This window comes from Poeciliopsis prolifica, unplaced genomic scaffold (assembly GCF_027474105.1).
Source record: "Poeciliopsis prolifica strain line A6 unplaced genomic scaffold, Auburn_PproV2 SCAFFOLD086, whole genome shotgun sequence".
NCBI classification, from domain to species: domain Eukaryota; kingdom Metazoa; phylum Chordata; class Actinopteri; order Cyprinodontiformes; family Poeciliidae; genus Poeciliopsis; species Poeciliopsis prolifica.
Genome location: NW_026562461.1, coordinates 865,539 through 891,164, shown reverse-complemented (window position 1 = coordinate 891,164; position 25,626 = coordinate 865,539). Strand labels below are relative to the sequence as shown.

At 39.0% G+C, this 25,626-nt stretch overlaps 2 protein-coding genes across 2 annotated transcripts in view; one reads left to right on the top strand and one right to left on the bottom strand.

Moving 5' to 3' along the window:
• The window catches only part of efl1 (elongation factor like GTPase 1), a 43,147-nt gene extending 40,891 nt beyond the window's left edge, over nucleotides 1-2,256 (bottom strand). The window contains exons 1-2 of the mRNA XM_055022419.1: nucleotides 1,776-2,256; nucleotides 1,358-1,457 (exon numbers count right to left, since the gene is read on the bottom strand). Of these exons, the coding sequence (XP_054878394.1) occupies nucleotides 1,358-1,454 (97 nt within the window). The 5' untranslated portion in view covers nucleotides 1,455-1,457; nucleotides 1,776-2,256. The remainder of the gene's footprint in view (nucleotides 1-1,357; nucleotides 1,458-1,775) is intronic.
• Nucleotides 2,257-8,697: 6,441 nt separating this feature from the next.
• On the top strand, nucleotides 8,698-25,040 carry LOC129353201 (mucin-2). The gene is made up of 30 exons (XM_055022441.1): nucleotides 8,698-8,767; nucleotides 9,190-9,231; nucleotides 9,328-9,586; nucleotides 10,548-10,662; nucleotides 11,407-11,491; nucleotides 11,997-12,103; nucleotides 12,280-12,490; nucleotides 12,599-12,724; nucleotides 12,813-12,930; nucleotides 13,415-13,553; nucleotides 14,117-14,227; nucleotides 14,734-14,803; nucleotides 15,197-15,313; nucleotides 15,398-15,562; nucleotides 16,011-16,105; nucleotides 16,192-16,318; nucleotides 16,419-16,674; nucleotides 17,075-17,124; nucleotides 17,311-17,420; nucleotides 17,516-17,667; nucleotides 17,845-17,983; nucleotides 18,278-18,388; nucleotides 18,697-18,873; nucleotides 19,134-19,373; nucleotides 19,809-19,965; nucleotides 20,294-20,422; nucleotides 20,820-20,967; nucleotides 23,126-23,169; nucleotides 23,267-23,452; nucleotides 23,548-25,040. The coding sequence occupies exons 1-30, from the start codon at nucleotides 8,716-8,718 to the stop codon at nucleotides 25,038-25,040; spliced, it is 5,331 nt and encodes a 1,776-aa protein (XP_054878416.1). The 5' UTR covers nucleotides 8,698-8,715.
• The last annotated feature ends 586 nt before the right edge of the window (nucleotides 25,041-25,626 follow it).

The following is a 25,626-nucleotide window of genomic DNA, read 5'->3' as shown; positions in this document are numbered from 1 at the left end:
GATTTTCAAAAGCATCTCTGGAGGACACCATTATGATCTACATCTGTATGCTGATGACACTGTCGATTCATGTCCTTTAAAAACACTTCCAGAATTTAAAAAAAACATGCATTAAACATTACTTACTGCATGTCTATATGCAGATTTTCTGTTGACAATACTTCTGTGTTGAAGCAAAGCTTAAAAGCTCATACTGGTATCTAAAGTGAGAAACTGGGGTTTCCCACCAGAAATAGGTTGACTTCCCACATTTTACAGGAAAAAATATCCTAATGTTTTTCCCCTCTGATCTGAAATACTGAAAAATTATTTACAGCAGAGTAGCCAATTTAATTTTAAAACTCACAAATACTGTAAATCACATTGCTTTAAGATTCATCCATGGAGTTAAATATTCATATTTTCTTTGATGTTTATTTTGTGAACTCTAAATGCTCTGGGCCGACTCCTCTAACACTTGAGGTTCTGCAGTAACTTCTATTTACAGCTGCTCACCTCCAGCCTCATTTATAGCTGGTAGAAACATTAAGGAGAATCAGAGTAAAAAGTCAGCAGGTGGTACTGGGTGGTCCCGGGGCTTCGAGCTGCTATATCAAGATATCTGATATAAGACAGACATTCTTTACATCTGTTGGTGAGACCGACTGAGACTGCCTGTAGTGAACCGGGCCTTTAGCAGAATAATGAAGTTAACAGAAGTTTCTCTGCAGCCGAAGCTTTTCTGTGTTCAGGGGCAAGGATTTTTTTCCCCCGCTATTGCGAGGACAATTATGAAAATATAAACAAGTCAACATCAGACCTACATTTTTATTTACAAACCAGTGTATGAAAAAATTATTAGAGAGAAAGATCAACAACTCCCCTTCTCACCATGGACCCGGAGTCTGAACATCATGGAGGAAGAAATTGAAAGTAATTATTAGACTGAGGGCAGCCAGACTAATTTATTTTGATAAATTATTATATTTAGCAAAAAATTATTGTTGAAGGGCACAAGCAGGCCTCCTGACACAGATTTGAAAAAAAAAAAAAAAAAGATAATAAAAAATTTAAAAAAAAAATATTTTTTTTACTCAAAAAGGGCACTAGGGACATTAAGGATAAAAGGGGCAGGGGCTCAAGCCCTCTTCTCCCCCCTCTGCACGTGCCTGTGAACATTGTTTTAAATGAGATGGAGGACCGATTTCATTTATCCAAGTATTGTATGACAATCTACCAACAATCTATTAAAAAACGCTGATACTGTTACTGCTGTGGAAAACCAACTACAATTTGTCATCTCGAACCCCAAAGTGAAATGTAAAGTTAGGATCATTCTCAGCTACAGAGCCGTCTTGAAAACAGGCTGTGAACTTACCGTGATCAACATGTGCCAGAATGCACAGATTTCTGATGTTAGCCGGGTTTCGCTGCAGGATTTTGATCTTATCCAGGCCGGTGACTCCCATCGCCATCACCTGGATAAAGCACGAAAGCTGTCACTGAGCAGCACAATGGGTCTAACAGATAGTCAGATCTCCTTAATGTGAATAGAACAGTTAACACAAAGTGTTATTCCTGCTCAGGCCCTCTTAGTGCAATGAATGACTGCAGATGAAGAAGACTGGTCTGGGACTTGCTAACACCGGTTTAGCATATTGCAAACTTCTTATAGAAAGAAATAACAGATCTAAATTATTTAAATTTGAAGTTCTCACGTAAAACGGTCATCTACCGGGGTACTAGATTCGCTTAAACATAGTAAGAGTGACACTATAAAAACATTGGAAACTCACGGAAGAAGCATGCGGTGTTCGTGATCCACTGGATTTTCGATAAACTGGTGAAAGTGTATGCCTGAAGATAATGTTTCCATGGTCCTAAATGGTAAGGTGGTTAACGTATTGCCTGATCAAAATACAGTGTCGCTAAATGAAGCTGTTACAATAAGTTGCTGCCGAATTTATTAGTTTGCGTAAAACACATTGACTTATTGTCAGATTTATTCAGTTTCGGAAATAATACAAAAACATGGAGTCAAGAACGAACAAGCTGCCTGGAATGCATTGGCGAATACGATAAGTTACACCTCGCTGCAGCAAGCAGTAAGGGGCGGGGAAGGACCTTTTCTGTTTTTGTAAACATCTTTATCTACAAATACAAAGAAAAACTGGAAAGGCATTTTTTGGCACAAACCAGAGGTGGAAGCTCGAAGAGCGGAAAGAGAAGCGAGTGAACGTAGCAAACAAACGAAGGCGGTTGAAGCGTTATTTAAGAAAAAGAGTGCATGAGTCCAACTGTATCATCGATAATGGTTTATTCTCCGATCCCCCAAACTTCACGCATAGGCCTCATCATACAATCATCAGCATCACCTGCCTTCCTGAGCCTGACGCTCCCCTTTATGATGTCATCGCAGGTGGCCATTTGTAGTTTTTAACCATGCATAACATTAACGCCACAGCGGTGGGATTAGATTTTGGTGGATCGCATAAACTGTACATTGACTGTAGCAACATGGCTTCTACGTCAGGAGGAAATAGTGGAAATGAGATGGAATGGATGATATCAAGATCATCACGAATGAAAAGAGCACTTAGGAAGAGACAGGAAAGTGCAAGAAGTTGGTCGGAAGAAAGTGAGGCAAGAGCAGAAAAAAGGACAAAAACAAACGAACAGGCGAGTTCACGAGAACAGGATGGCTTTACCATGGAAGTGGAATTTGGTCATGGCGGAATTCAAGCGAGATGGGGGATCTATTCACCCGATAAAGCTGACCAGAGCAATAGATCAGTGTTTCTCAACCTTTTTTGTGCCAGCGCCCCCTTGTCCATTATCCAGGTTCCTCACTGCCTCCCGACAAAAAGATAAAAGATGTACCAAAAGCAATACAGTCAGCCTACAAATAGTGAAGAAGGGCTTATTTCCCAAATCCCAAAGATATGACATTGTACCTTTACTGTTTCAAAATTATAATCCAGATTAGAGCGAATGTTTTCACTTGGCTGATATAATTTCTTTGACCTTGTGTTACACAGATGTAATTCCTCCTTTTTTGACTTTTTTCTCTCAAAGATTCTGCTTATAAAAATGAAGCTGTGAACTTGCATCCCCAGTTGCTTTTGTATTATTAAAATGGTAAATTTCTATTTGCCTGGACTTTTATAAACTAATACCTCATCTATGCATCATTTTTTATATTGATGTTGGTTCAGATAAAAAGCAAACCCTGTGCTGCGTTTACTAGTCGTTAAAATTCATTTCAGCTACATACTTTCAAAAGAATTTTCAGATTTCAACATGCATTTTCTAAGTAGTAAATATTTCAGTTTACTCTTAGTAACTTCAGTGTTGTTACATCTCTGAAATATTTTTTTGCAGTTTCTTTGTGATACCAGAACTGTTTCACTTAAACTTTAAATCTTTTGAGATGTTGTCATTTTATTTTCAGGCAAAACTCACAAAATCAGCTTAGGATTATTAGTTTTTGATTATGTTGTGTGGCTAAATATGAACGCTTAGTCTTTGTTGTTGTTTTTAATTTGTCAAGTTTGCATCATAACACCTTGTGATGTGTTTCTGAGCCATGATTTAGCCGCTCTACCAATTACCTTTCCCTGGGATCCAAGCACCTGGACCTGTTGACCGATGTGGTGTCCTTCAGTTCACAGTCTGCCGGATCATCACAGCACGGACCAACTTTTTATTTACAGTACTCAGTTAAACTAGGATCTGCTGGAAACCAGAGGACCAGATGACCAAAAATCTACCTGCAGAATTTAATAGCTACCCTGACACCACAGTCATCCTGGACTGAGCTGAGCTGGTCTTCCCCTCTCCTCCAGAGTGACAGTAAAGGCAAATAAGTCTGACATCTGAGTAACTGCTGTTGTATATTATATATTTATTGGTCATTTTCTTGTACTGCTTGTACTTACAATCATAGTTGTAAATCCCAGGGGCCTGGGGGAAGTCTCATGCCCTCCCCTCCCCCGAAAACATGAATCATTGAAGAGACATTTGCATTTAAATAATATCAATATTAAAAGGTAAAAGAATCAAAGAGCAAACTAAATGTGCCACATCTCTCAGAAAAAAATAAGAATTGATCTTTAGGTCCCCCCTGTAGCCTCTCATCACCCAGAACATGTCAAAACTAAAAAAGGCTTTAAAATAAAGCAACTTAACAAGTTATATTTTAAATAGCCCTTAACTTGTATTGAGAGCCATTACAATAAATCAAAGTTTATGAGGAATTTTTTTAAGAGGAGTTACTCATTGAAACTTTTGTATTTAGGACCTTAAATTTTTGTAAAGGTGTTGGAGAGATTAAATGACTGAACAAAACTTGTATCTTGTAGCAACATCTGAATTTTAGTTTTACTTGCAGGGTGCTTACTGAGAATAAAACATGTTTGATGTGCATTACTAGTCATTTTTGGTCCTGCAACTTGAATGTGGTGAAAATTTTTTTTTAAACTACGTTACATTTCACTGTAACTTTTCACACCCCCAAAAATTGGTATTAAGAAATTTTCCACAATTTAAAAGCAGTGTCTTACTTTCATCAGTTTGTCAGTAAGCAATTTTTTACTACTTTTGTCAGTTTCAAGTTACTTCTGTTATCATTGTGGGCTTTTTGTTCATTAACATAGGTAAAAAAAAAAACAGGTAAAGTCATTCATGTGTATGCATGGTCATTTACAAACTATGCACACAATTTCCATCCATATTTACAAATTATTATTATTATTATTATTATTAATAGTTATATTATCACTATGCAGAGAGACATGTTCCTGCTTTTATATTTCATTTTTAATGTTTAAATTTTCTGTGACAGACTGGCGACCTGTCCAGGGTGACCCCGCATCTTCCCCGTTACCTTAAATATGTAAACTTATCTGTCCCTGTTTCTTCATTTTAGTTTGATAAATTTGCTTTTTCTTTTTCGCCAAGTGAGAAATGTCCTCAAATTTAGTCTTGGAAATCTGGTCACCTTATATTAAATTTATGTCACATTCTTTCTAGACATTGTCAAAGGTTGTTTTTTTTTGTTGTTGTTTTTTTTGAGAATCATAAATGACAAATTAGGTATCAAAATAAGGATTACTTTGAAAGCTTTAACGTTATATTGGTACCAAACCTGTAGAATCAATGTGACTCCAGCACACGAACCGACCTCGCCCGACTCGCCCCTTCTAGCTTCTGTAAACTAAATGTGGCTAGCTAAAAATGAATAACCAGAGTTTTAAGCCTCCCGCAGTTCTAAGAGCGGTGGAGTGAACCCTTCCTGAGCTTTTTAGTGTTTGCACTGTTCTAGCAGATCAATTGATCAGGGCTGTGCAGAGACCTTTGAAGGGACAGAGGCTCAAAATTAAAAAGGAGCACATTGAACAAGATCTTAAAACACCGTACAATAACATAGCAACAACAACCTATATTTATCAATAATTTAATTGGATCATACTATATCATTGCCGTCATGTGGGGACAATGCAAAGCAAAAGTAATGTATAATTTTCCCAACATGTATAATGTTGCTGTTTTTGCTGCTGACAGACCTGGAGGGCTCAGTTGATCTGAGACTGGAGCTGTTTAACAGACCAGAGGAAAGAAAGTCGCTGGTTATGAAATAATGAAACAACATTATATTGTTGCTGCCATTTTACTTATTAAGCCCTAATAGTATCTATCGATCAACCGAGTCCATCACTACTCCCAGCTTTAGGGCCTGTGGCTGTGTATGAGGCGACTGTGGCTGTGTGGCAGAGTTGTCGTCTTATAATCGGAAGGTTGTAGGTTCGATTCCAGCTTCCTCCTGCTATATGTCGATGTGCCTCTGGGCAAGGCAGTTAACCCCAAATTGTATACCGGTCTGCGTATCGGTGTATGAATGTGACTCTAGTGTAAAGCGCTTTGAGTGGTCAAAATGACTGGAAAACGCTATATAAATACTGTTGTTAGTTTATAAATCACTGAACGGTTTAGCACCACAATACATTAAAGATCTGCTGTTTAACCTGTAGAACAACTTGGCTGACTGACTCATAGATCAAAGAGCTCAAAGGCGTTAACTCTATATAATTTTTTGATGTTAGCATTTCTGAGATCTAGAATTGTAAGACTGAGATATCAAGGCAAAGAAAACTCAGTAGCTACTGGTAGGGCCCTCATGACATTCAGGGGCCCCTAGAAATGGCTTAATTGTAACATAGATCTAAACCTGTAGCATCATTTACAGAGAATACCAATGTTATTAAATTTTGTTAAATGCATTCAGCAGAGAGAAAAAAATTTACGTATAGGATTTAAAATTTACTTTGTATTTTATACTTTAAAAGAACTTTTTCATATTTATCACCGTTCATGTTCAATGATTGCATTGATTCAATTTGAATTTGTACCTTTTCATCGTAATTGTTTGTAGTTTCTCTTATATCCACAGAACTGTGTTCCACTTGTTACTTTATTCTCTTGTGGTTTATTGTCCAATTAGAGTGATCTCTTCATTCGCTACTACTTCTACATCTATATTTTCTTTTTTATTGCTTTTATTGTTTCCTGAATTTGTCCTTCCACACTAGTTGCTTTACAGCTTTTCTCTTCAACCAAATCAAATGCGTTTTCAGTATATAGTATCTCAGTGAAATAAGTCAAAAATGCACCAATGTCTAATTTTCAGTCAAATCTTGAAAGTTCAGCTTTATAATCTTTGAAACAGCATAGAAGTAGTGAGAAGCAGTGTATTTTTGTGGTTTGAAAAGTTTGTCTTCAACAAGTTTCTTTTAGTAAAGGGAATGCTGTTTAAGTGCCAACTGTCCAAAGCATGAGATTTTTTTTGCAGGTATCTGTTTCTGTGTCCAATTCTTCCAGCTTGGTTTGAGGAAGTTCTTGACATCAAGCTGAATCCCATCAGTCAAGTATTTCCCGGACGCCTGCTGCGTCTTTACTCAGTGGCTCCAGCCACATCCTGCTCTCAGTTGATCTCCTAACCCTCGGTATTTGCCCAAGACTTTAGAGATAAAGCTCTCAAAGAAACAGCAGGGCACTGCTAAGAAACCAAACACAACGTGGAGCTGAACAGAACACAGTACCTTTGGGCAAGGCGGTACCACACAGCAAACATCCCCAGGTCAGATCTTTCATAAACTAAAGGGTGGAGAGAAATGGGATCCATGAAAACTCTGTTAAACAAGGATGTTTACAATCCAGATTTAATCCAGCCTGGCATGGTAGGAAAAGTTTTGTGATCTACGTCTCAGAAAGAAAAAGATAGAGAAAAATCCCATCATAAAGTGCCTATATTATTAATATTTATTGAAATGAAGAGATTTAGAGGCTCTAAAACAGTCCAAAGCCATCTGCTAACTGCTCGTCTCAAAGATTAGTTAATGTTGGAGATTTTCCCTCAGCAGAAGAATTACACTGCTGTGTGGAGATGGTAAGTTATGCGGTACAGCTGTAAAACATTAAAGTCAATGCTACATTGATATCATTTATATAAAACCCCAAAGGAGAGAAAAGGATGTGACCTGACAGCTTAACTCTTGATGTGGTTTATTCAAGACTGATGATGCAGATAGGACTACAGAACCTTTCTAATGGAACAAAACAGCCACTGACGCATTGCATGCACCTGATGTGCTTTATTAAATCAGCTGGAAAACATATTCAAAAAATAATTACTCTTAAATAAGAACTTCTAGAGCTAAGTACAACTCTGTCATGCAGACTGTTGCATTAAAAGAGAGTAGTCAAAATGTTAGAAACAGTATAAGTCAAATATCACATATTGATACAGGGCCAGGTGATTAAATGTGCACCACAGGATGAGTATCCTGCACTGAGGGAGCTGAGTCACTCACTGACGCAGGCTCCCATAGGCCAAGTTGAGTTCAGTTTCCAACATGACAACTGTAGACCATGATACAGTGTCTGGGAAATTCTAGCAAAGAACTTAAACTATTATCTATACCTGGTTATCCCTGCAGGGTTCCAGTGGTCATTGGGTAAGAGTCAGTGTTCACCCTGAAGAGGTTAGGGGTTAGGGGTTAAGACAACACAGAAGGTCTTTAGATTGGAAGCTAGAGTACCCAGAGAGGACCATCAAATGCACAGAGAGAACAAGCAATGGAGCAGAGCAAACACTGATGAAAGCATGAATCCCAAAATAGTTTCTGAATCAAGGAATAGGTTCAAAACAGAAGGAGTCGTTGTTCCCTTACAATGGTTGAACATGGATTAATGATGCAAGCAGGAGGAGAGGTGCACCATGTCCATGTCAGCAGATCCACCACAGACAACATGGACCCCGATATCGGACAATATCGATATTACTGCTGAAATATTGTGTATCCTATTTATTCCTTCGTTCCTCATGAGGAAAATAAATTGATGTCAGGTCACATACATTAATTTCACCATTAGACACAGTGAATTTTAATTTGGTAACAAAACAAACAGAAACAGGCCCAGTCAGCATCAGTTATGGTTTTTGAACTTTAAAAAAAAAAAATGTTATCAAAGGTAAAGATCAGCAGCTGTTACTCAGATGTTACCCAGCGTGTAGAAGGAGCTGGGAGCAGAAACATGCTTCCTGAGTAAACAGTTTGTAATCTTGTGTGCGTCCAGCTCCACCTTAGCTGGAATATTATAAAAGGACTTGTTCTCCCATTGGGTTCTGTCATTGAGTCAACCCATAGGACCGACATGGGCTCCAAACGGCTGCAGTCGATGTCATGGCTCGTCTTCCTGACTCTGCTGGTCGGCTCTCTGTCTCAGACTGGTAACATATTTCACTAACAGCTTCACTAAAAGTTCAAGTAATTCTACTTGATTTATGTTTTCAAGTTTAGGAGGTAAAACATTCTCAGCCAGTTAAAAATGCTTTGGGTGTATGAAGTAAATGTTTTATCCTCAGAATGTTCTTCTACTTTTAATACATTTAATAATTTTTAATACATGTGAGTATTAAATGTACTTTTTATTTTCCTTTCAATAAAAAGGAAAATATTAAAAGGAAAATATTTTCCTTTTTATAGAAAGAAAAAATATTTTAAACTGAAAAATGGAAATGAAAGTCTTGTCAAACTGATTTGGCCCCAATTTAATTTACTGAGCTTTGATGATGAAGCATAAATATCTGATATTCAACATATATAATAATATCTTCAACTAGTCAGTTATAATTTCTTGTTTTCACCACAGTAACAATCGTCCCTCCTCTTCAAACACTGGATCTGACTTCAGGTAAACATCCAAAGACCAACATTTTGGGGTTCAACTACTGTTATCAGTATTTACCAACTTGCTCATTTTTTTCTTTCTAACATTGTCATTCCACAGCCAACATGTCTCACCTGGACCACGTCTGCACAACTTGGGGAAACTATCACTTCAAGACCTTCGATGGGCATTTCTTCCAGTTGGCCTCCACCTGTAACCACGTTTTGGTCTCCCACTGCGGGGGAAGCTATGAGAGTTTCAGCATCCAGATGAAGCGGGACCTGATCGCCAGCACCGCCACCATCAGCAGCATCACCATGAAGCTGGATGGCTCAGTGGTGGAGCTCTCCAACAGCTCCGTCATATTCAACGGCCAGATGTGAGTTCAGTCCATATTTTGTCTCTGGTTCATGTCGTGTTTGCCACAGACTGAGTCTCTGCAGGAATAGTGACAGCTACGGTTAAGTTACAACTGCATATTTACATTCATTGCTGTTCATCGTTCTCAATGTTTGATACATTATATTAAGAGTTTAATCATAAACTTGTGTCAAAGTTATTAAACAGCTTAGCTTTTCAAATCCAAGTGTAAGGTTTAGTTTTAAGCCAGGGGTGTTTTCTTTTCTTGAATGGAAAATGTTTGGTACAATACACTAGTTTTAATTTTAATATCAATAAATTCAGGCCACAAACAGCAAGCTCATTTTTATTCAACACTCTGAGCACTGAATCATCAAACTTCGACCAAAAACCTGAACTCCTTTCTTTTTATTTAAGAAAAACGCCTGAGAAAATTCCAACGACTTCATGTTTGTATCCCCAAAATGAAATATTTACAATAAAATGATTTTTGATTTTGAACTGGAAAAAATATGGCCCCTGAATGGTTTCAACTTGGTGATTTTGTCCCACAGCACAGTTTGGACACCTCTGGTTTAAGCAAATAGTGAACTGAGTTGACTTTGAGCTGACATGAAATCCTGATTTCTTTTTCTCGAAGCCAGCTCTTTGCACATCGTCTCTGTATTTGCTTCTGTCCTACAGCCTCACTGCTCACAAACACCTCATACCAACCTCTCTGATCTACCTATGGCATTACTGTTGTTAATTTGATTAATGGTTTTAAGTTTACAAGGTAAAACATTCTTTTCTTTTCTTGTCTTTCTTATTATTTCTTTTCAATTAAAAGATCTTGAAGTCAAAGTAGAAGAGTTCACTGAACATGTTTGCTGACTGACTTGTTGTTTATGTCTAATGTTGAATAATTTTGCCTCAGAATGTTTCCTCAGCCTTTAGCCTTTGCTCTGTGGCTCATCCTGGATCATGTGTGTTTGCTGCAGGGTGTCTCTGCCACTCGTTGCCTTCGGAGTGACAATCAAAAGGACCACATCCAGCATCTTTGTTGAAGCCAGTCTTGGGATCAAGGCTATTTGGAACCTGGATGACTCTCTAGATGTATGAAGGACACAAACAGACTGAGCACATCATGAAGTTTTTCCAAGCAAACGTTATTCAATCTTTTACAATTCACACAATGTCTCAGATGTAAAAACAAAACAGTTCATTCCTTTATGTGACTACATGTTACACAAAAAGTAAGAAAACTTGTGTTTGGGCGATTACTGCTTTGAAAGCTTGTCCCACATTTGGAAGGAAAATGTGTTTTCTAGCAGTGATTCATTTTATCAGACTGGAGGTGAGGACTCCAGGTCGCCCTGTCCGTCCTCTATGTTCCCAGATTTCAGAGGTAGTCTCTGATAATCCCAGGCATGTGGAGGACATGTCTGAGGACAGAGTTTACTCCCTATGAATGGAGAGATGGACTTACCTTCAAGCACTGCCTGAGAGGAAATTACTTCATGAGAGCAAACCACGTAAATGATCCAGACCTAAACTCACAAACTGATTTTCTCTATATTTAAGGTCAAAGTGACAGGCTTTTCAGTGGTGTAAAGTTATAGTTTCAAGAAATAAAAACAAATTCAGAACAAATGGATTTCTTCACTTTTTGTACTAAATGTAATTATGTTGGATCATTTATAGCTCTGCCCTTAGTTGTTATGAAACTAAATATCTGCATTATATAGTAAACCTTTGCTAGGAAGACTGTTGACAGTAAACTGATATATTCATCCATGAACATGTTAGTGCTCACACATCACACATGACTTCATTTCTTTATGTGTCGTATCTTTACAGATGGAGCTGGATCGCAAATATTACAACCAGACCTGTGGACTGTGTGGAAACTTTGATGGGATAGCTAATGATTTTATGAAAGATGGTAAGGTCACTTAAAATAATACTGCAATTGATTTAGCTTCTATGTGCTGAGAAACTCTGTACTTTTCCCAATTTCAGACTTTAGGATTGAGAACACAGCACCAGATTTCAAAAGAAACAACTTTGAGCTTTTCTTGGCTGTGGACTGAAGTTTCTGGGGAAAATGTTCATGTTTTCTGCAGCTCTGAGTTCATTTTTGATGAAATTTAATTTGTCTGTAAATTAATGTGCTTCAATGTGTCTTTGTGCTTTATAAAAGATTGTGCTGAGAAAATGCTGTAAACCTTCTGTTGTTCATTCAGTCAGTTATTTAAGAAATCTTTCTGTTTATCTCAGTTTCAGAAAGACATGGAAATTATATCTATGTATGTTTTTCCTTACTTTGTTGAATTCATTTACTTATTGATACATACTAAGTTTGTCTTTGCTAAATATTCTACAGTCACATCTGATGTGAGATTAGTTGCTGGATTGTGACAGGATGGTTTCTGTGTGACTGACTGTAGGGGCTGTGCTGTCTGTGGTGGACTTGGCTGAGACTTACAAGGTAAACGGGCCCACTGAGACGTGTGTGGAACCCGACCTCATTCCGACCCGGAGCTGTGGGGATAAGGTAATGATAAGTGCCCATGTCTCCATGGGCTGTGACATTGAAATTAGTGTCTGATTTGGAGTTTCCAATTCTGCTGTTGAATGAATAAAATAATTTACATTCAGCCCTAATTGACCAGAATCCTCTATGAACTGAGTTGACCACAGACTGAAAGTCTTTGTAATTTTTACCCCCAGCTGCTTTGTGAGGAAACCTTCACTAAAGATCCATTCAGCAGCTGCCAGAACCTCCTGGATGTGGAATCGTTTACCAAGGCGTGCATGGCAGATATGTGTAGTTCAGAAGAGAACACAGAGTCCATCTTGTGCAAAACCATCTCAGAGTTCTCCAGACAGTGCGTTCATGCAGGAGGAAACCCCCAGCCTTGGAGGAACGAAACCTTCTGCTGTAAGCTCCACACACGCAGCCTGAGGATTAGAGTCCTTCATTGCTATTTAGTTTAAAGATTAGCTTCCTGGAGTTGATACCACAAAAGGAAACAAACTGTCTTCACAGACAAGCGATGCCCATACAACATGGAGTTTCTGGAATGTAGCCGGCCATGCCAGGACTCCTGCTCCAACCCACAGGCCAGTCAGACCTGTGACAGCCACTGCCACGATGGCTGCAGCTGCCCTGCAGGTAAACACACACTCATGTTCTAATGCAAGCATCCAGGCTGACTTATTCACTGTTCAGGCATATTAATTATCATCTCTCTTGCCTTCAGGAATGGTGTTTGATGACATTGGTAACACAGGATGTGTCACAGCTGATCAGTGCCCATGTCTCCATGGCAACCAGATCTACCAGTCAGGAGAGTCCTACTCATTCAACTGTAGATCCTGGTAAGGAGGGAACATGCGTCACTCTATCAGGTCCATATATGGAAAGAAAATCGGAGAAATCCAGTCAAATGTTCCACATGTGACAGGGACATGGTTTGAATTATTATTCAATTTAAAATGCATTTTATGCTTTCATGCTGATGTTGTCAAGGTCTGTTAAAAAAGCATGTAGCTTTCAGAGCTTAAATTGAAATATTTGTTTCCATATTGAGTATCTATTTGCCAAACAAAACGTTTAACTTTTAAAGTAAAATGAAATATTTATTTTCCAAACAAAATATTTCACTGGCCCTGAAAGTTTAGTTAGCTAATAAACAGATAGCTATTTAAATTGCTAGATATTTATTTTGTCGAAAAACAGCTAAACCTGCGGAAGTGGATTATCAGAATGAAAGCCAGGCTTTCATAGATAACCACAACAAAATCAGTATATTTGACACTAACACCTCTCAAGTCAACTAAGCTTTGCGTGTGAATTTAACAGTGTCTGTGAGAGAGGCCACTGGACCTGCACGGAGGAGAACTGCTCAGGAACCTGCTCAGTGGAGGGAGGGGCTCATGTCACCACCTTTGATGGGAAAATCTACACCTTCCATGGAGACTGCTCCTACGTTCTGGCTAAAGTAAAGACCTTCATACCTCTGTATACTGAGACAATGCTTACATTTGTTTTGCAATGAACTTATTTAGTGCTTAACTACACAAGTATAACAACAGTATCAAGGCATGCTGGTTCACCAAAAGATACATAGAAAACAAATAAAGGATAACAAACAACTTATGTTGTCTCAACTACAGTTTTAAAACTTAATGTGAGTAATTGGGGTGCCCAGAGGACCAGCATGTTGTTGCCTTGCAGCAATAAGGTCCTGGGTTCAAGTCCTTTAAGTCTCCCAAGAGACACCAGCGCCTCTGCCACCCCGCATTCCCATAAGGCTTCAAAGATCCTGGTGTCTAACAGTTTTTTTCTATAACTGGAAGAAAATACAGAGAGCATCATTCAGCCAGCTAAGCAACAGTGGACAGCACTGTGTGTTGCCCTCTGTGCTATTTGCAGTCAGAAACAATAACCTTTTAAACTCACTATATCTTGATACTGGTAACCAGTCAGTACTCACGCCAATATGGGTATGTTCGAACTGGGATTGCTATTTGTGCTGACAAGTTTTGTGTCACTGTGTTGCAGCAGAGTGATGGCTCCCTGTACACTGTGTTGGTGGACCTGGTCAAATGTGGTCTGACAGACAGCAGGACGTGTCTCAGAGCCGTTACTCTGGCCCTGGGCAGTAATGCCCTGGTAAGCTCCAGACACCGACACATTAACTCCCTGGGTTATGTTTCTGCTGTTTTTCATAACATGTAGGCACAATGCAAAGACTTTCAGATCACTGGATTGTGCCCACAAGCATCTACTCAAACCTGGGATAGAGCTCATAAGAACTGGTTCTAACATTGTAACTTTAAAGTTAAAATACATTATATCAAACCTAATATTGATATAATATTAATATATATCAATATTAAGACCGCAGATTTTGGAGAAAACTAATAGAAAACAAAAGCTGAATCTAACATTCAATATATATTTATATCAGCTGTCAAATGACAGGGAGACAGAATCTCTTCTGAAAGTGGTACATCTAGCAATGTGAATTATTTTAACTGATAATTCTCTTGATTAATTTTGGACTTTTATATTATGGCACACTTGTTTTGAAAGACTATAAATATTTAGGATTTTATTCAGAATACTAATTAGTGCATGTTTAACATAATCTAAAATGTCTTTCCACTAAACACCAGGTCATCAAAATTCAAGCATCTGGGCAAGTCTATGTCAACAATATTCTTTCTCAGCTTCCATTGTTTACATGTAAGTGAATATTATTTTTACTGTCTGTCTAACATATCCACACATGATGTCCATGTACAGCTGCATGTAGTAGTTTATTCTGCTAAGGGTTGTAGGGCTGCAGCCTTTTTAAGCTGACATTCAATGTGCAGCAGCACGGACTAAAACATATGATATCTATGATCAGTTTTTGAAGGTAATTAATGAAAGAAAATGGAGGAAAATCAGAGAACTCAGACAGAACACCAGAGAAAGACTGAGACAGAAACCCATAGGCTGTTAGAAGACAGTTTATCACCACAACACACCATGGAAATGTTAATGAATTGTGATAAGTTGATGAAATGAAACTTTTAGGCCATGTTGCTTCAATACTGACAGCTCACTGAGTAGTATGTGTTCTGATCTCTGCAGCTGATTCTTGCAGCTTTTGGCCATCCTCCTGTTTGGGAATCCAAGTGATGGTCCAGCTCTCTCCTGTGATGCAAGTCTTCGTTTCAGCTGATGTGTCGCTCAAAGGAGCCACCTCTGGTACATCTCCATGTGTTTAACTGGATGTGAACATGCAGCTTCCAGGTTTCCAACAGCTCACCTCTGTCCCACAATGCTCCGCAGGGTTATGTGGGAACTTCAACAACATAATGAGTGACGACTTCCGGGTGATTAGTGGACTTGTGGAGGGAACTGCTGCAGCATTTGTCAACACATGGAAGACCAGAGTCAGCTGTCCTGACATCGTGCCACGATTTGGAGATCCTTGCAGCCAGGACATTAGCAGAGGTACAGATGATCTCCTGTACACAATGTTATGTTGAATGTTTTTAAAAACAACCTAAATTCAGAGAGTTTGCCAGCAGTGACTAGGGGAACAGGGGAATAGGGAACGAATCTAGCAATTAAGCAAAGTCTGTAAGTAATTTTATGCATGTCACCATTCAAAGATCAAAATCACAAAGTGTAGATTAAACAAACTAAAACAAAGATACACAGATGAAACATGATGTCAAAATACAATACCAAATTAATCAGTAGAAAGTTTTTTCTGGACAAAATCTCGTTTTCACATTGGTCCCATCAGCAGCAGCTTGAGCATGAGCCTTAGTCCCAAAATCTCAGAAACATGTCTATGTGTGACGTGACATCAGCCTGAGTGCCGTTCAATAGAGAAACAGTACTCTTTCAAGATACACCTTTTAGTATGACTTCTTTTTATATCTGTGTGTTTCAGAGAGCTATGCACAGTACTGGTGTTCCAAACTGACTGATCCGCTGGGAGTGTTTGCCCCTTGCCACTCTGTTGTCAGTCCCAGCTCATACAAAGACGTGGGTTTGCAAACGTGAAGCACTGAGCGCGTATAAAACTCTTCTACTGTCATGACCTTCTACATTTCTGCTTTATGTTTGAGCAGAACTGCATGTACGATGGCTGTAACTGTGAAAAAAGCGAGGACTGCATGTGTGCTGCGGTCTCCTCATATGTCTACGCCTGCTCAGCGGCGGGAGTCCACATCAGCGGCTGGAGGGAAACCATCTGCGGTGGGCAAAAATTAGTCAACATTTTTTCACTGTTCGGAAACACTCCGATCTGCTGGGTAGATCGGAGTGTTTGACAAACTTTTTCAAATTTATTCAACAGGAAAATTTAGCGAATCGTGTCCATCAGAAACAGTTTATGAGTACAACATGACCTCCTGTGGTCGGACGTGTCGTTCCCTCAGCCAAGCTGATTACTCCTGCCAGGTCAGCTTCGCCTCGGTTGACGGCTGCGGCTGCACAGAGGGAACCTACATGAATGAAGGGGGACAGTGTGTGTCCAGTGCGAGCTGCCCCTGCTACGATAAGGACACCTTTATTCCTGCCGGACAGGCCATCATCAAAGATGGAGTAACATGGTAACGACTCACAGATGCTCATTGGGGATTTTCATATCCACATAAATATGTACTGTTTTATCATCAAAGAACATTTACTTTAAAGATAAATTGTAAGCAAATACCCTAATGTTGCCCCAATACCTGTCAAAGTCCTTTAAGTCTAAGTAGATTAAGTTTACTAAGTTGTCATGTTAAGCAAACAGAAATAAATTAAATTTAACAAACTTAATTTAACTACATGTAACAAATGAACATTTTTTTTAAAGTTGGCGCTCCATTTTCTTCTGTTCAGCAAAAACATGAAGTTTAATGCAGTCAGCTTGTAAAAAATGCCTTGCCAAAGCTTTTATTTGGAATCAGATCACTAGATCCCCACATGCCTCACATGATTCAAATTGATTCTGTTTGTCTCGTCCAGTGTCTGCAGACATGGGGCCCTTAGCTGCCCTGGAGGAGCCAGACTACAAAGTAGGTTCCTACACGTCTCATCTATCTATCAGAGGGTAATTGTACACTGTGGTGTTTATGCAATTAACACCTAATTACAGCCTATAATGAAGTTTGTAAGTAGTGCAATATTTCATTCTTCAGCAGAGGATGTCTTTGTCCATACTATATAGTTCTAACATAATCTGCACTCCATTTCATCTTCAGCCTCCACATCATGTGTTCCCCCCATGATTTATTTTTCTTGCTCCACTGCTCAGCCTGGCACCACTGGGTCTGAGTGTCAGAGGAGCTGCAGCACGGTGGACATGCCTTGTGTAAGAACAACAAAGTATTTCAGTTAAAAAAGCATTTTGATGTAAATCCACATGCCTTGTTCAGCCTAACGTCGCTTCACTCTTGCCGGGAGCAGATCAGTACAGGCTGTACATCTGGATGTGTGTGCCCAGAAGGCCTGCTGTCAGACGGAGCAGGAGGCTGCATCAATGAGACAAGCTGTCCATGTGTCCACAATGGACACGTCTACCAGCCAGGACAGACTCTCACAGTGGACTGTAACACTTGGTATTTATGAGCCTTTTATGACCTTTGACCTTAAAAACTATAGCACAGATATTAACTCTGGGAGAGCCAATACTCTCCCTTCCAGGGAGAGTATCCCTTCCACATCTGACTTATGATCAAATATCCATAGATATCAGATATCTTTGATTTATTTCTGATGTTTGTATGTCACCACAGCTCATGCAGCGGACGAACATTCACTTGTACCAGCAATGTTTGCAGTGCAGTTTGTGGGATCTATGGAGATGGCCATTATATTACGTTTGATGATAAAAGGTTTGACTTCAGCGGAGAATGTGAATACACACTCCTACAGGTAACGAGGCTACTGGACAAATCAGCATTGTTTATTTGTCAGAATTAAAATCTTTAAATGTGAGGTACGTTGATGTACAAATGCACACTGGCCCGATAACTAATTAACGCCCTTGGACAGTAAACTTTTACACATATTTAAGGAGTTGAAATCAATCTTTCTTTAGCAATAGAAGTGAATTCTGGAACCTATTAGTGGAGAAAACTATCAGCTATATCAGTAATTGACCTTTTTTAATGATAAGAAGGGAACAAAAAGGAAATCCTATCACTATCACTGTGTGTTGTCACTCAGGATTATTGCAGCCCTGGTCAGGGAAACGGAAGCTTCAGTATTATCACTGAGAATGTTCCATGTGGAACCACTGGGACAACCTGCTCCAAGACCATTAAGATCTTCCTGGAGGTAAACACACCACTCATTCCTTCAACACATGTGATCTAGTTATTAATATCATCCAACTGCTGGACAAAGAGTTGAGATTCTGACAGCATGACACTGCCTCATCTTAGATTAGTCCTAATCTTTCATCAAAACCTAGAGTTTAATTGTGAAGTTTTTAGCATGTTATGTATTAGTGTGCAGGGAGTTGTCAATCTTTGACATGTGGATCAAAATATTTACAAGGAGAAATAGAAAGTTTCACATAGAGTCTATGCAGTGTTTAACATTCTTTGTGGTTTTTCTTTGCTTTGTAATCTTGATGTGTACAGGATAATGAATTCCATCTAAAGGATGACAGTTTCCAGGTGATAAAAGGAAACATCAATGTTCTCCCTGCTTCTGTTCAAAAAATGGGTATTTATCTGGTGGTGACAGTCCAATCAGGGCTGGTTGTCATGTGGGACCAGAAGACAAGCCTTTTTATTTCTCTCAGTCCAGAGTTCCAGGTAACGCATCAAGTGTGTGTGTGTTGTGATAACTAAATCTCATCTCGGTTCTTTAGGTTTTATTTTAGACGACCGTGAGCTGACCGGATAAAATAACACACTATCAAAAACATGAACACAAATCCTTGTATCATTTCATTTCATATTTAGACCAACTCTGATCAATGCTGAATATTTTTACTAAGTTGGTAATGTACATGTTGATGATAAGATCAAATCATATCAGATTTGTGACTGCTCTGTTTTTTTCACTATGCCAGGGTGAAGTGTGTGGCCTATGTGGGAACTACGATGGCAACAGTAAAAATGATTTTACCACACGCTCTCAAGAGACTGTGGCAGATGTTTTAGAGTTTGGGAACAGCTGGAAAGTGTCATCTAGTTGCTCTAACGCCCAGCTTCTCAGTGATCCCTGTGCCTCCAACCGCTACCGGGCAGCCTGGTCTCAGAAGCAGTGCAGCATCATAACCAGCGCCACCTTCCACAGCTGTCATGCAAAAGTAACCTGAACACAGCACAGCTGCACTTAAACGGGTCCATATTTACATACATTAAAAACTGCAAATGCTCCACTCCTTGGGAGATTACAGTTTTTTTTCTTCTCTTCATCTTTATCACTACATGCACAGATTGCCTCTTTCTTTGCTTGGTCATCCAACTACTATTTATTTATCTATCTAAAACATTCTGTTTTAGAAAAAAAAAATGACCAAGCACTGTTAGGTGAAGTTTCACTCAGTCAGGTTTAACCTAACAAACTTTATTTTAGAATGTTTTAAACAAAAACTTGATGGGAGATTATTTGTAGTTTCTCAACAGAATCTTCAATTTATTGGCCTCTTTTGAACTTTTTTCAAAATATATAACAGTACAGCTTATGAGTATAATTAGAATGAGAAAGACACCATGTTTGATGTAACTGCTTTGTGTTTAAGGTCGATCCTGGCCCATACTATGACTCCTGTGTGAGAGACTCCTGTGCTTGTGACACTGGAGGTGACTGTGAGTGTTTCTGCACCGCTGTGGCTGCCTATGCCAAAGCTTGCAGCACAGCTGGAGCCTGCATCAGCTGGAGAACTCCAAAGTTGTGCCGTAAGTTTGACCACCAGAACTGCTGTCATGGTGATGGAACTATTCGATTATGTAACAAAATCAGAAATTGGATTTTGTTTCATTGCAAATTAATTCAGCTTTACAAAGCACCAGTTAAAAGCTTTGGTAATCTCAAAATGCATGCAAACAAATCACATTTAAATCAAATAAAATGCATATTTCAATATAACTGACTTTTGAAGTACCAATGAAATTATTCCAATTTGAATGAAGCAAGCCTTTAGTCAGTGTAACAGGGAGTTTCCTTGAACTGAAACTTCATTTTGTATCACAAAATTATATAAAATGTCCATATTTTGTCTACTAGCTATTTTCTGTGATTACTATAACTCCCCTGGTGGCTGCGAATGGCATTACAAGCCTTGTGGAGCTGACTGCATGAAGACATGTAGGAATCCCTCAGGAAGCTGTACCAAACTCATCACTCACCTGGAAGGTAAACATTTGTTCAGCATGCTAGTTAAATGACTTTATGCAATTTATTTACATCACATTTTATTTTACAGTATTTCAAATAAAACAAAGTATTTTGAAGGTAAGTTAAAGAAAGTTGGATTACTGTTACGAAATAATGTTCATACAACAACCTAATTTTTCTACAACATTATGTACAGTAATTAAATCATTAAGAGTGAAAAATTAAGATGCAAGGAAGCTACTGAAGCTGATAAGTTCTTAGTCTTATTTAGTAAAGTGACTTGCATTACAGGAGGCATGTTATGTTTTCACTGAGTCGTAAAAACATCATGATGGAAAAGTCAAATCCTCACTTTACTCCTTTAATGGACATTTCATTCCCCATTAATTAACATATATATTCTTGTATTACATAGGTTGCTATCCACAGTGTTCTCACACCAAGCCTTTCTTTGATGAAGACACAATGAAATGTGTGAATTGGGACCAGTGTGGATGCTATGATGACAAAGGCATTCATTATAGCACAGGCGAGAAGGTTCCATCCAACAGCTGTTACACTTGGTATGTCTCATATAACTTTGATCATCGTATTAGCATAACTGGTCCAGCAAACACTAATAAATTGGTGATGATGCGTGTACTATCTGATTCAGACATCCATTGTATAACAAGATGTTGTGGGGTTGTGTGGTCTTTATTTTGGGCTATATTCCATTTGGGGCTTCACACAATAGTATGAATCTTAGTTAAGAATTTGTTGTTCGCCCCAACTATAATTTAGCATTTATTTTTGTCATTACTTGGACAACTCCTTCTTGAATTATCTTATCTGCTGAACCTAACATTTGTTGTTTGGATTTTTTATTTTTTTTGCCTCTGATAAAACCTAAGGCAAAAAAGCTATGCAACGTCTATAAAAAAGCATTTATTTACTTATTTATTTTTTACATATTTGTCATACTTTATGTGACAGTTTGACAGAAAAAAAATTAGTTCCTCTGCCTTCTCCAAGTAATTATTGAGAAATAAATCGCACATTCAGAAACACCCAATAACAGCCAGAAGGAAGTTCTTAGTCTTATTTAATAACAGTAACCCAGCCTTAGTCTGGGCTTCCCTACTTGGGCTGCTGTCCCCACAACCTGAGTCCAGATAAGCAGAAGATGGATGGATGGATGGATAGTTGGATGGATGGATGAATGGATGGATGGATGGATGGATGGATGGATGGATGGATGGATGGATGATTAGATGGATGTATAGTTGAATGGATGGATGGGTGAATGGATGGAAGGATGGATGGATGGATGGATAGTTGGATGGATGGATGGATGGATGGATAGTTGGATGGATGGAAGAATGGATGGATGGATAGTTAGATGGATGGATGGATGATTAGATGGATGTATAGTTGAATGGATGGATGGATAGTTGAATGGATGGATGGATGGATGGATGGATAGTTGGATGGATGGAAGAATGGATGGATGTATAGTTGAATGGATGGATGGATAAGTTGAATGGATGGATGGATGGATGAATAGTTGGATGGATGGATAGATGGATGGATGGATGGATAGTTGGATGGATGGATAGTTGGATGGATGGATGGATGGATAGTTGGATGGATGGACGGATGGATGGATGGAAGAATGGATGGATGGATGGATAGTTGGATGGATGGATGGATAGTTGGATGTATGGATGGATGGATAGTTGGATGGATGGATGGATGGATGGATGGATGGATGGATAGTTGGATGGATGGAAGAATGGATGGATGGATGGATGGATGGATAGTTGGATGTATGGATGGATGGATAGTTGGATGGATGGATGGATAGTTGGATGGATGGAAGAATGGATGGATGGATAGTTGGATGGATGGATGGATGATTAGATGGACGTATAGTTGAATGGATGGATGGATAGTTGGATGGATGGATGGATGGATGGATGGATAGTTGGATGGATGGAAGAATGGATGGATGGATAGTTGGATGGATGGATGGATGATTAGATGGACGTATAGTTGAATGGATGGATGGATAGTTGGATGGATGGATGGATGATTAGATGGACGTATAGTTGAATGGATGGATGGATAGTTGGATGGATGCATAATAGCTAGACAGATGGATAAGAGAAAGGAAGGACAGATGTTCTTTGTACTGTCAATCATGCTTGTGTGTTCACAGCTTAGGCAATAACATTATCCCAAGAGTAGAACCTGTCATGAATGAGAGGCTCTACAGCAATGATGGCCTATGAACAACTCACAAGCAATTTTCCTGTGACCGTAAGATGTTTCTCTGCCATTAGTTGATTGACAGAAGTTGTTAAATCCACAACTGGAGTACCAGGAATTGTGTCAACATTACTACATAGAGTTTGAATGTCCGAATACCTTCCTCCTGGCTCTGAAAGGTTGTGGTGCAATTCTGCATATTGCAATAGTTCTAATGGAGGAAGTGCAGGACCGTGATTCTTTTTCATCTCTATCATACCATGTAGTGACAGATTTAACAAAAATGTAAAAAACTGTATTTTATAGAAAAAGTTACATATTGCAATTATATGTCCAACAGTTATTTGTATCAGATACAAATAATTTCAAAATTTGTAGAGAAATTTTGAAAATTAAAATACATAAGGAAACATTTTGTTTTTAGGCAGTTAATAAAAAATATTGGGATTAACAATTTTCTATTTTTCAAAGCTCCTGTACATTATCTGGGATAATATGCATCTACAATGTTGATTGTGAGTATATGTTGTAATTTACAGTAATGAGGATAACTAGTATATCTTAATACTGAAATTATTTTGTTTAAATTAACAATGTAATATCTATCAACAGCATGTACATGCACAATTAATGGACAAATTTACAACTACGGTGCCACAATATACAACACTTCGGATGGTCTGGGAAACTGCATTAAAGCTGAATGTGGCGCGAATGGAACTATATCTAGAAGCATGTATATATGCATGAATACAACAACCGCTGGGCCCACAACAACTCCATTTAAATTTAGCACAGGTTTGAGACTTACTATAATTACTCGAAAACGCTATGATATTGTTTGTCTTTGACAAGATTGCCATAAATGTTTCATATTGGTGTTTTTTCTGAAGTGCCAAGCTCTACGTCAACAATAAATATTACATCAAGAACAGAAGGAACAACAACAAAACTAAAGGATAAAACAACTCCACAAATAACATATATCGCAACAACAATAATAACAGCACGGCAAGAAACAACACTTGTTACATCTAAGCCATCTACAACCAAAGGTTCCATAACAAATTTTGGTACAAGAAAGCCTGTTGAAACAACCTCTGATCAATTAACACTCTCCACCACTGCAATTGTTGAAACCACGACTTCAGTGCTAGAGGGAACAAGCAGAGGAAGTGAAACTACAACCGTATCATCAAAGCCATCTCTTCAGACAACCACTACTGAAGGACCTACACCATCCACCCAGAGAGCAACAACTGAATCTGTCGAAACTACGTTCTCAAAAACAACAACAGCAGTGAAGATTGGAACAACAAACCCCTCAAAGGTTGGCACAACAGGCCCAGTGACTGGCTCTGTTACAGAAGTTGTCGAATCCACAACTGGAGTACCAGGAATCATGTCAACAAGCCAAGAAACAACCCTTGTTACATCTAAGCCCTCTGCTGTTACCAAAACCACAACACCTCCTAGAACCACTGGAGAAATTACGACAAAAGCTTCTGAAGCATCTACAACCAAAGGTTCCATAACAAATGTTGGTACAAGAAAGCCTGTTGAAACAACCTCTGGTCAATTAACACTCTCCACCACTGCAATTGTTGAAACCACGACTTCAGTGCTAGAGGGAACAAGCAGAGGAAGTGAAACTACAACCGTATCATCAATGCCATCTCTTCAGACAACCACTACTGAAGGACCTACACCATCCACCCAGAGAGCAAGAACTGAATCTGTCAAAACTACATTCTCAAAAACAACAACAGCAGTGAAGATTGGAACAACAAACCCCTCAAAGGTTGGCACAACAGGCCCAGTGACTGGCTACATAACAGAAGTTGTCGAATCCACAACTGGAGTACCAGGAATCATGTCAACAAGCCAAGAAACAACCCTTGTTACATCTAAGCCCTCTGCTGTTACCAAAACCACAACAACACCTCCCAGAACCACTGGAGAAATTACAACAAAAGCTTCGGAAGCATCTACAACCAAAGGTTCAACAACAAATGTTGGTACAAGAAAGCCTGTTGAAACAACCTCTGGTCAATTAACACTCTCCACCACTGCAATTGTTGAAACCACGACTTCAGTGCTAGAGGGAACAAGCAGAGGAAGTGAAACTACAACCGTATCATCAATGCCATCTCTTCAGACAACCACTACTGAAGGACCTACACCATCCACCCAGAGAGCAAGAACTGAATCTGTCGAAACTACCTTCTCAAAAACAACAACAGCAGTGAAGATTGGAACAACAAACCCCTCAAAGGTTGGCACAACAGGCCCAGTGACTGGCTACATAACAGAAAGTTGTCGAATCCACAACTGGAGTACCAGGAATCATGTCAACAAGCCAAGAAGCAACCCTTGTTACATCTAAGCCCTCTGCTGTTACCAAAACCACAACAACACCTCCCAGAACCACTGGAGAAATTACAACAAAAGCTTCTGAAGCATCTACAACCAAAGGTTCAATAACAAATGTTGGTACAAGAAAGCCTGTTGAAACAACCTCTGGTCAACTAACACTCTCCACCACTGCAATTGTTGAAACCACGACTTCAGTGCTAGAGGGAACAAGCAGAAGAAGTGAAACTACAACCGTATCATCAAAGCCATCTCTTCAGACAACCACTACTGAAGGACCTACACCATCCACCCAGAGAGCAACAACTGAATCTGTCGAAACTACGTTCTCAAAAACAACAACAGCAGTGAAGATTGGTACAACAAACCCCTCAAAGGTTGGCACAACAGGCCCAGTGACTGGCTCCATTACAGAAGTTGTCGAATCCACAACTGGAGTACCAGGAATCATGTCAACAAGCCAAGAAACAACCCTTGTTACATCTAAGCCATCTGTTGTTACCAAAACCACAACAACACCTCCCAGAACCACTGGAGAAATTACAACAAAAGCTTCTGAAGCATCTACAACCAAGGTTCAATAACAAATGTTGGTACAA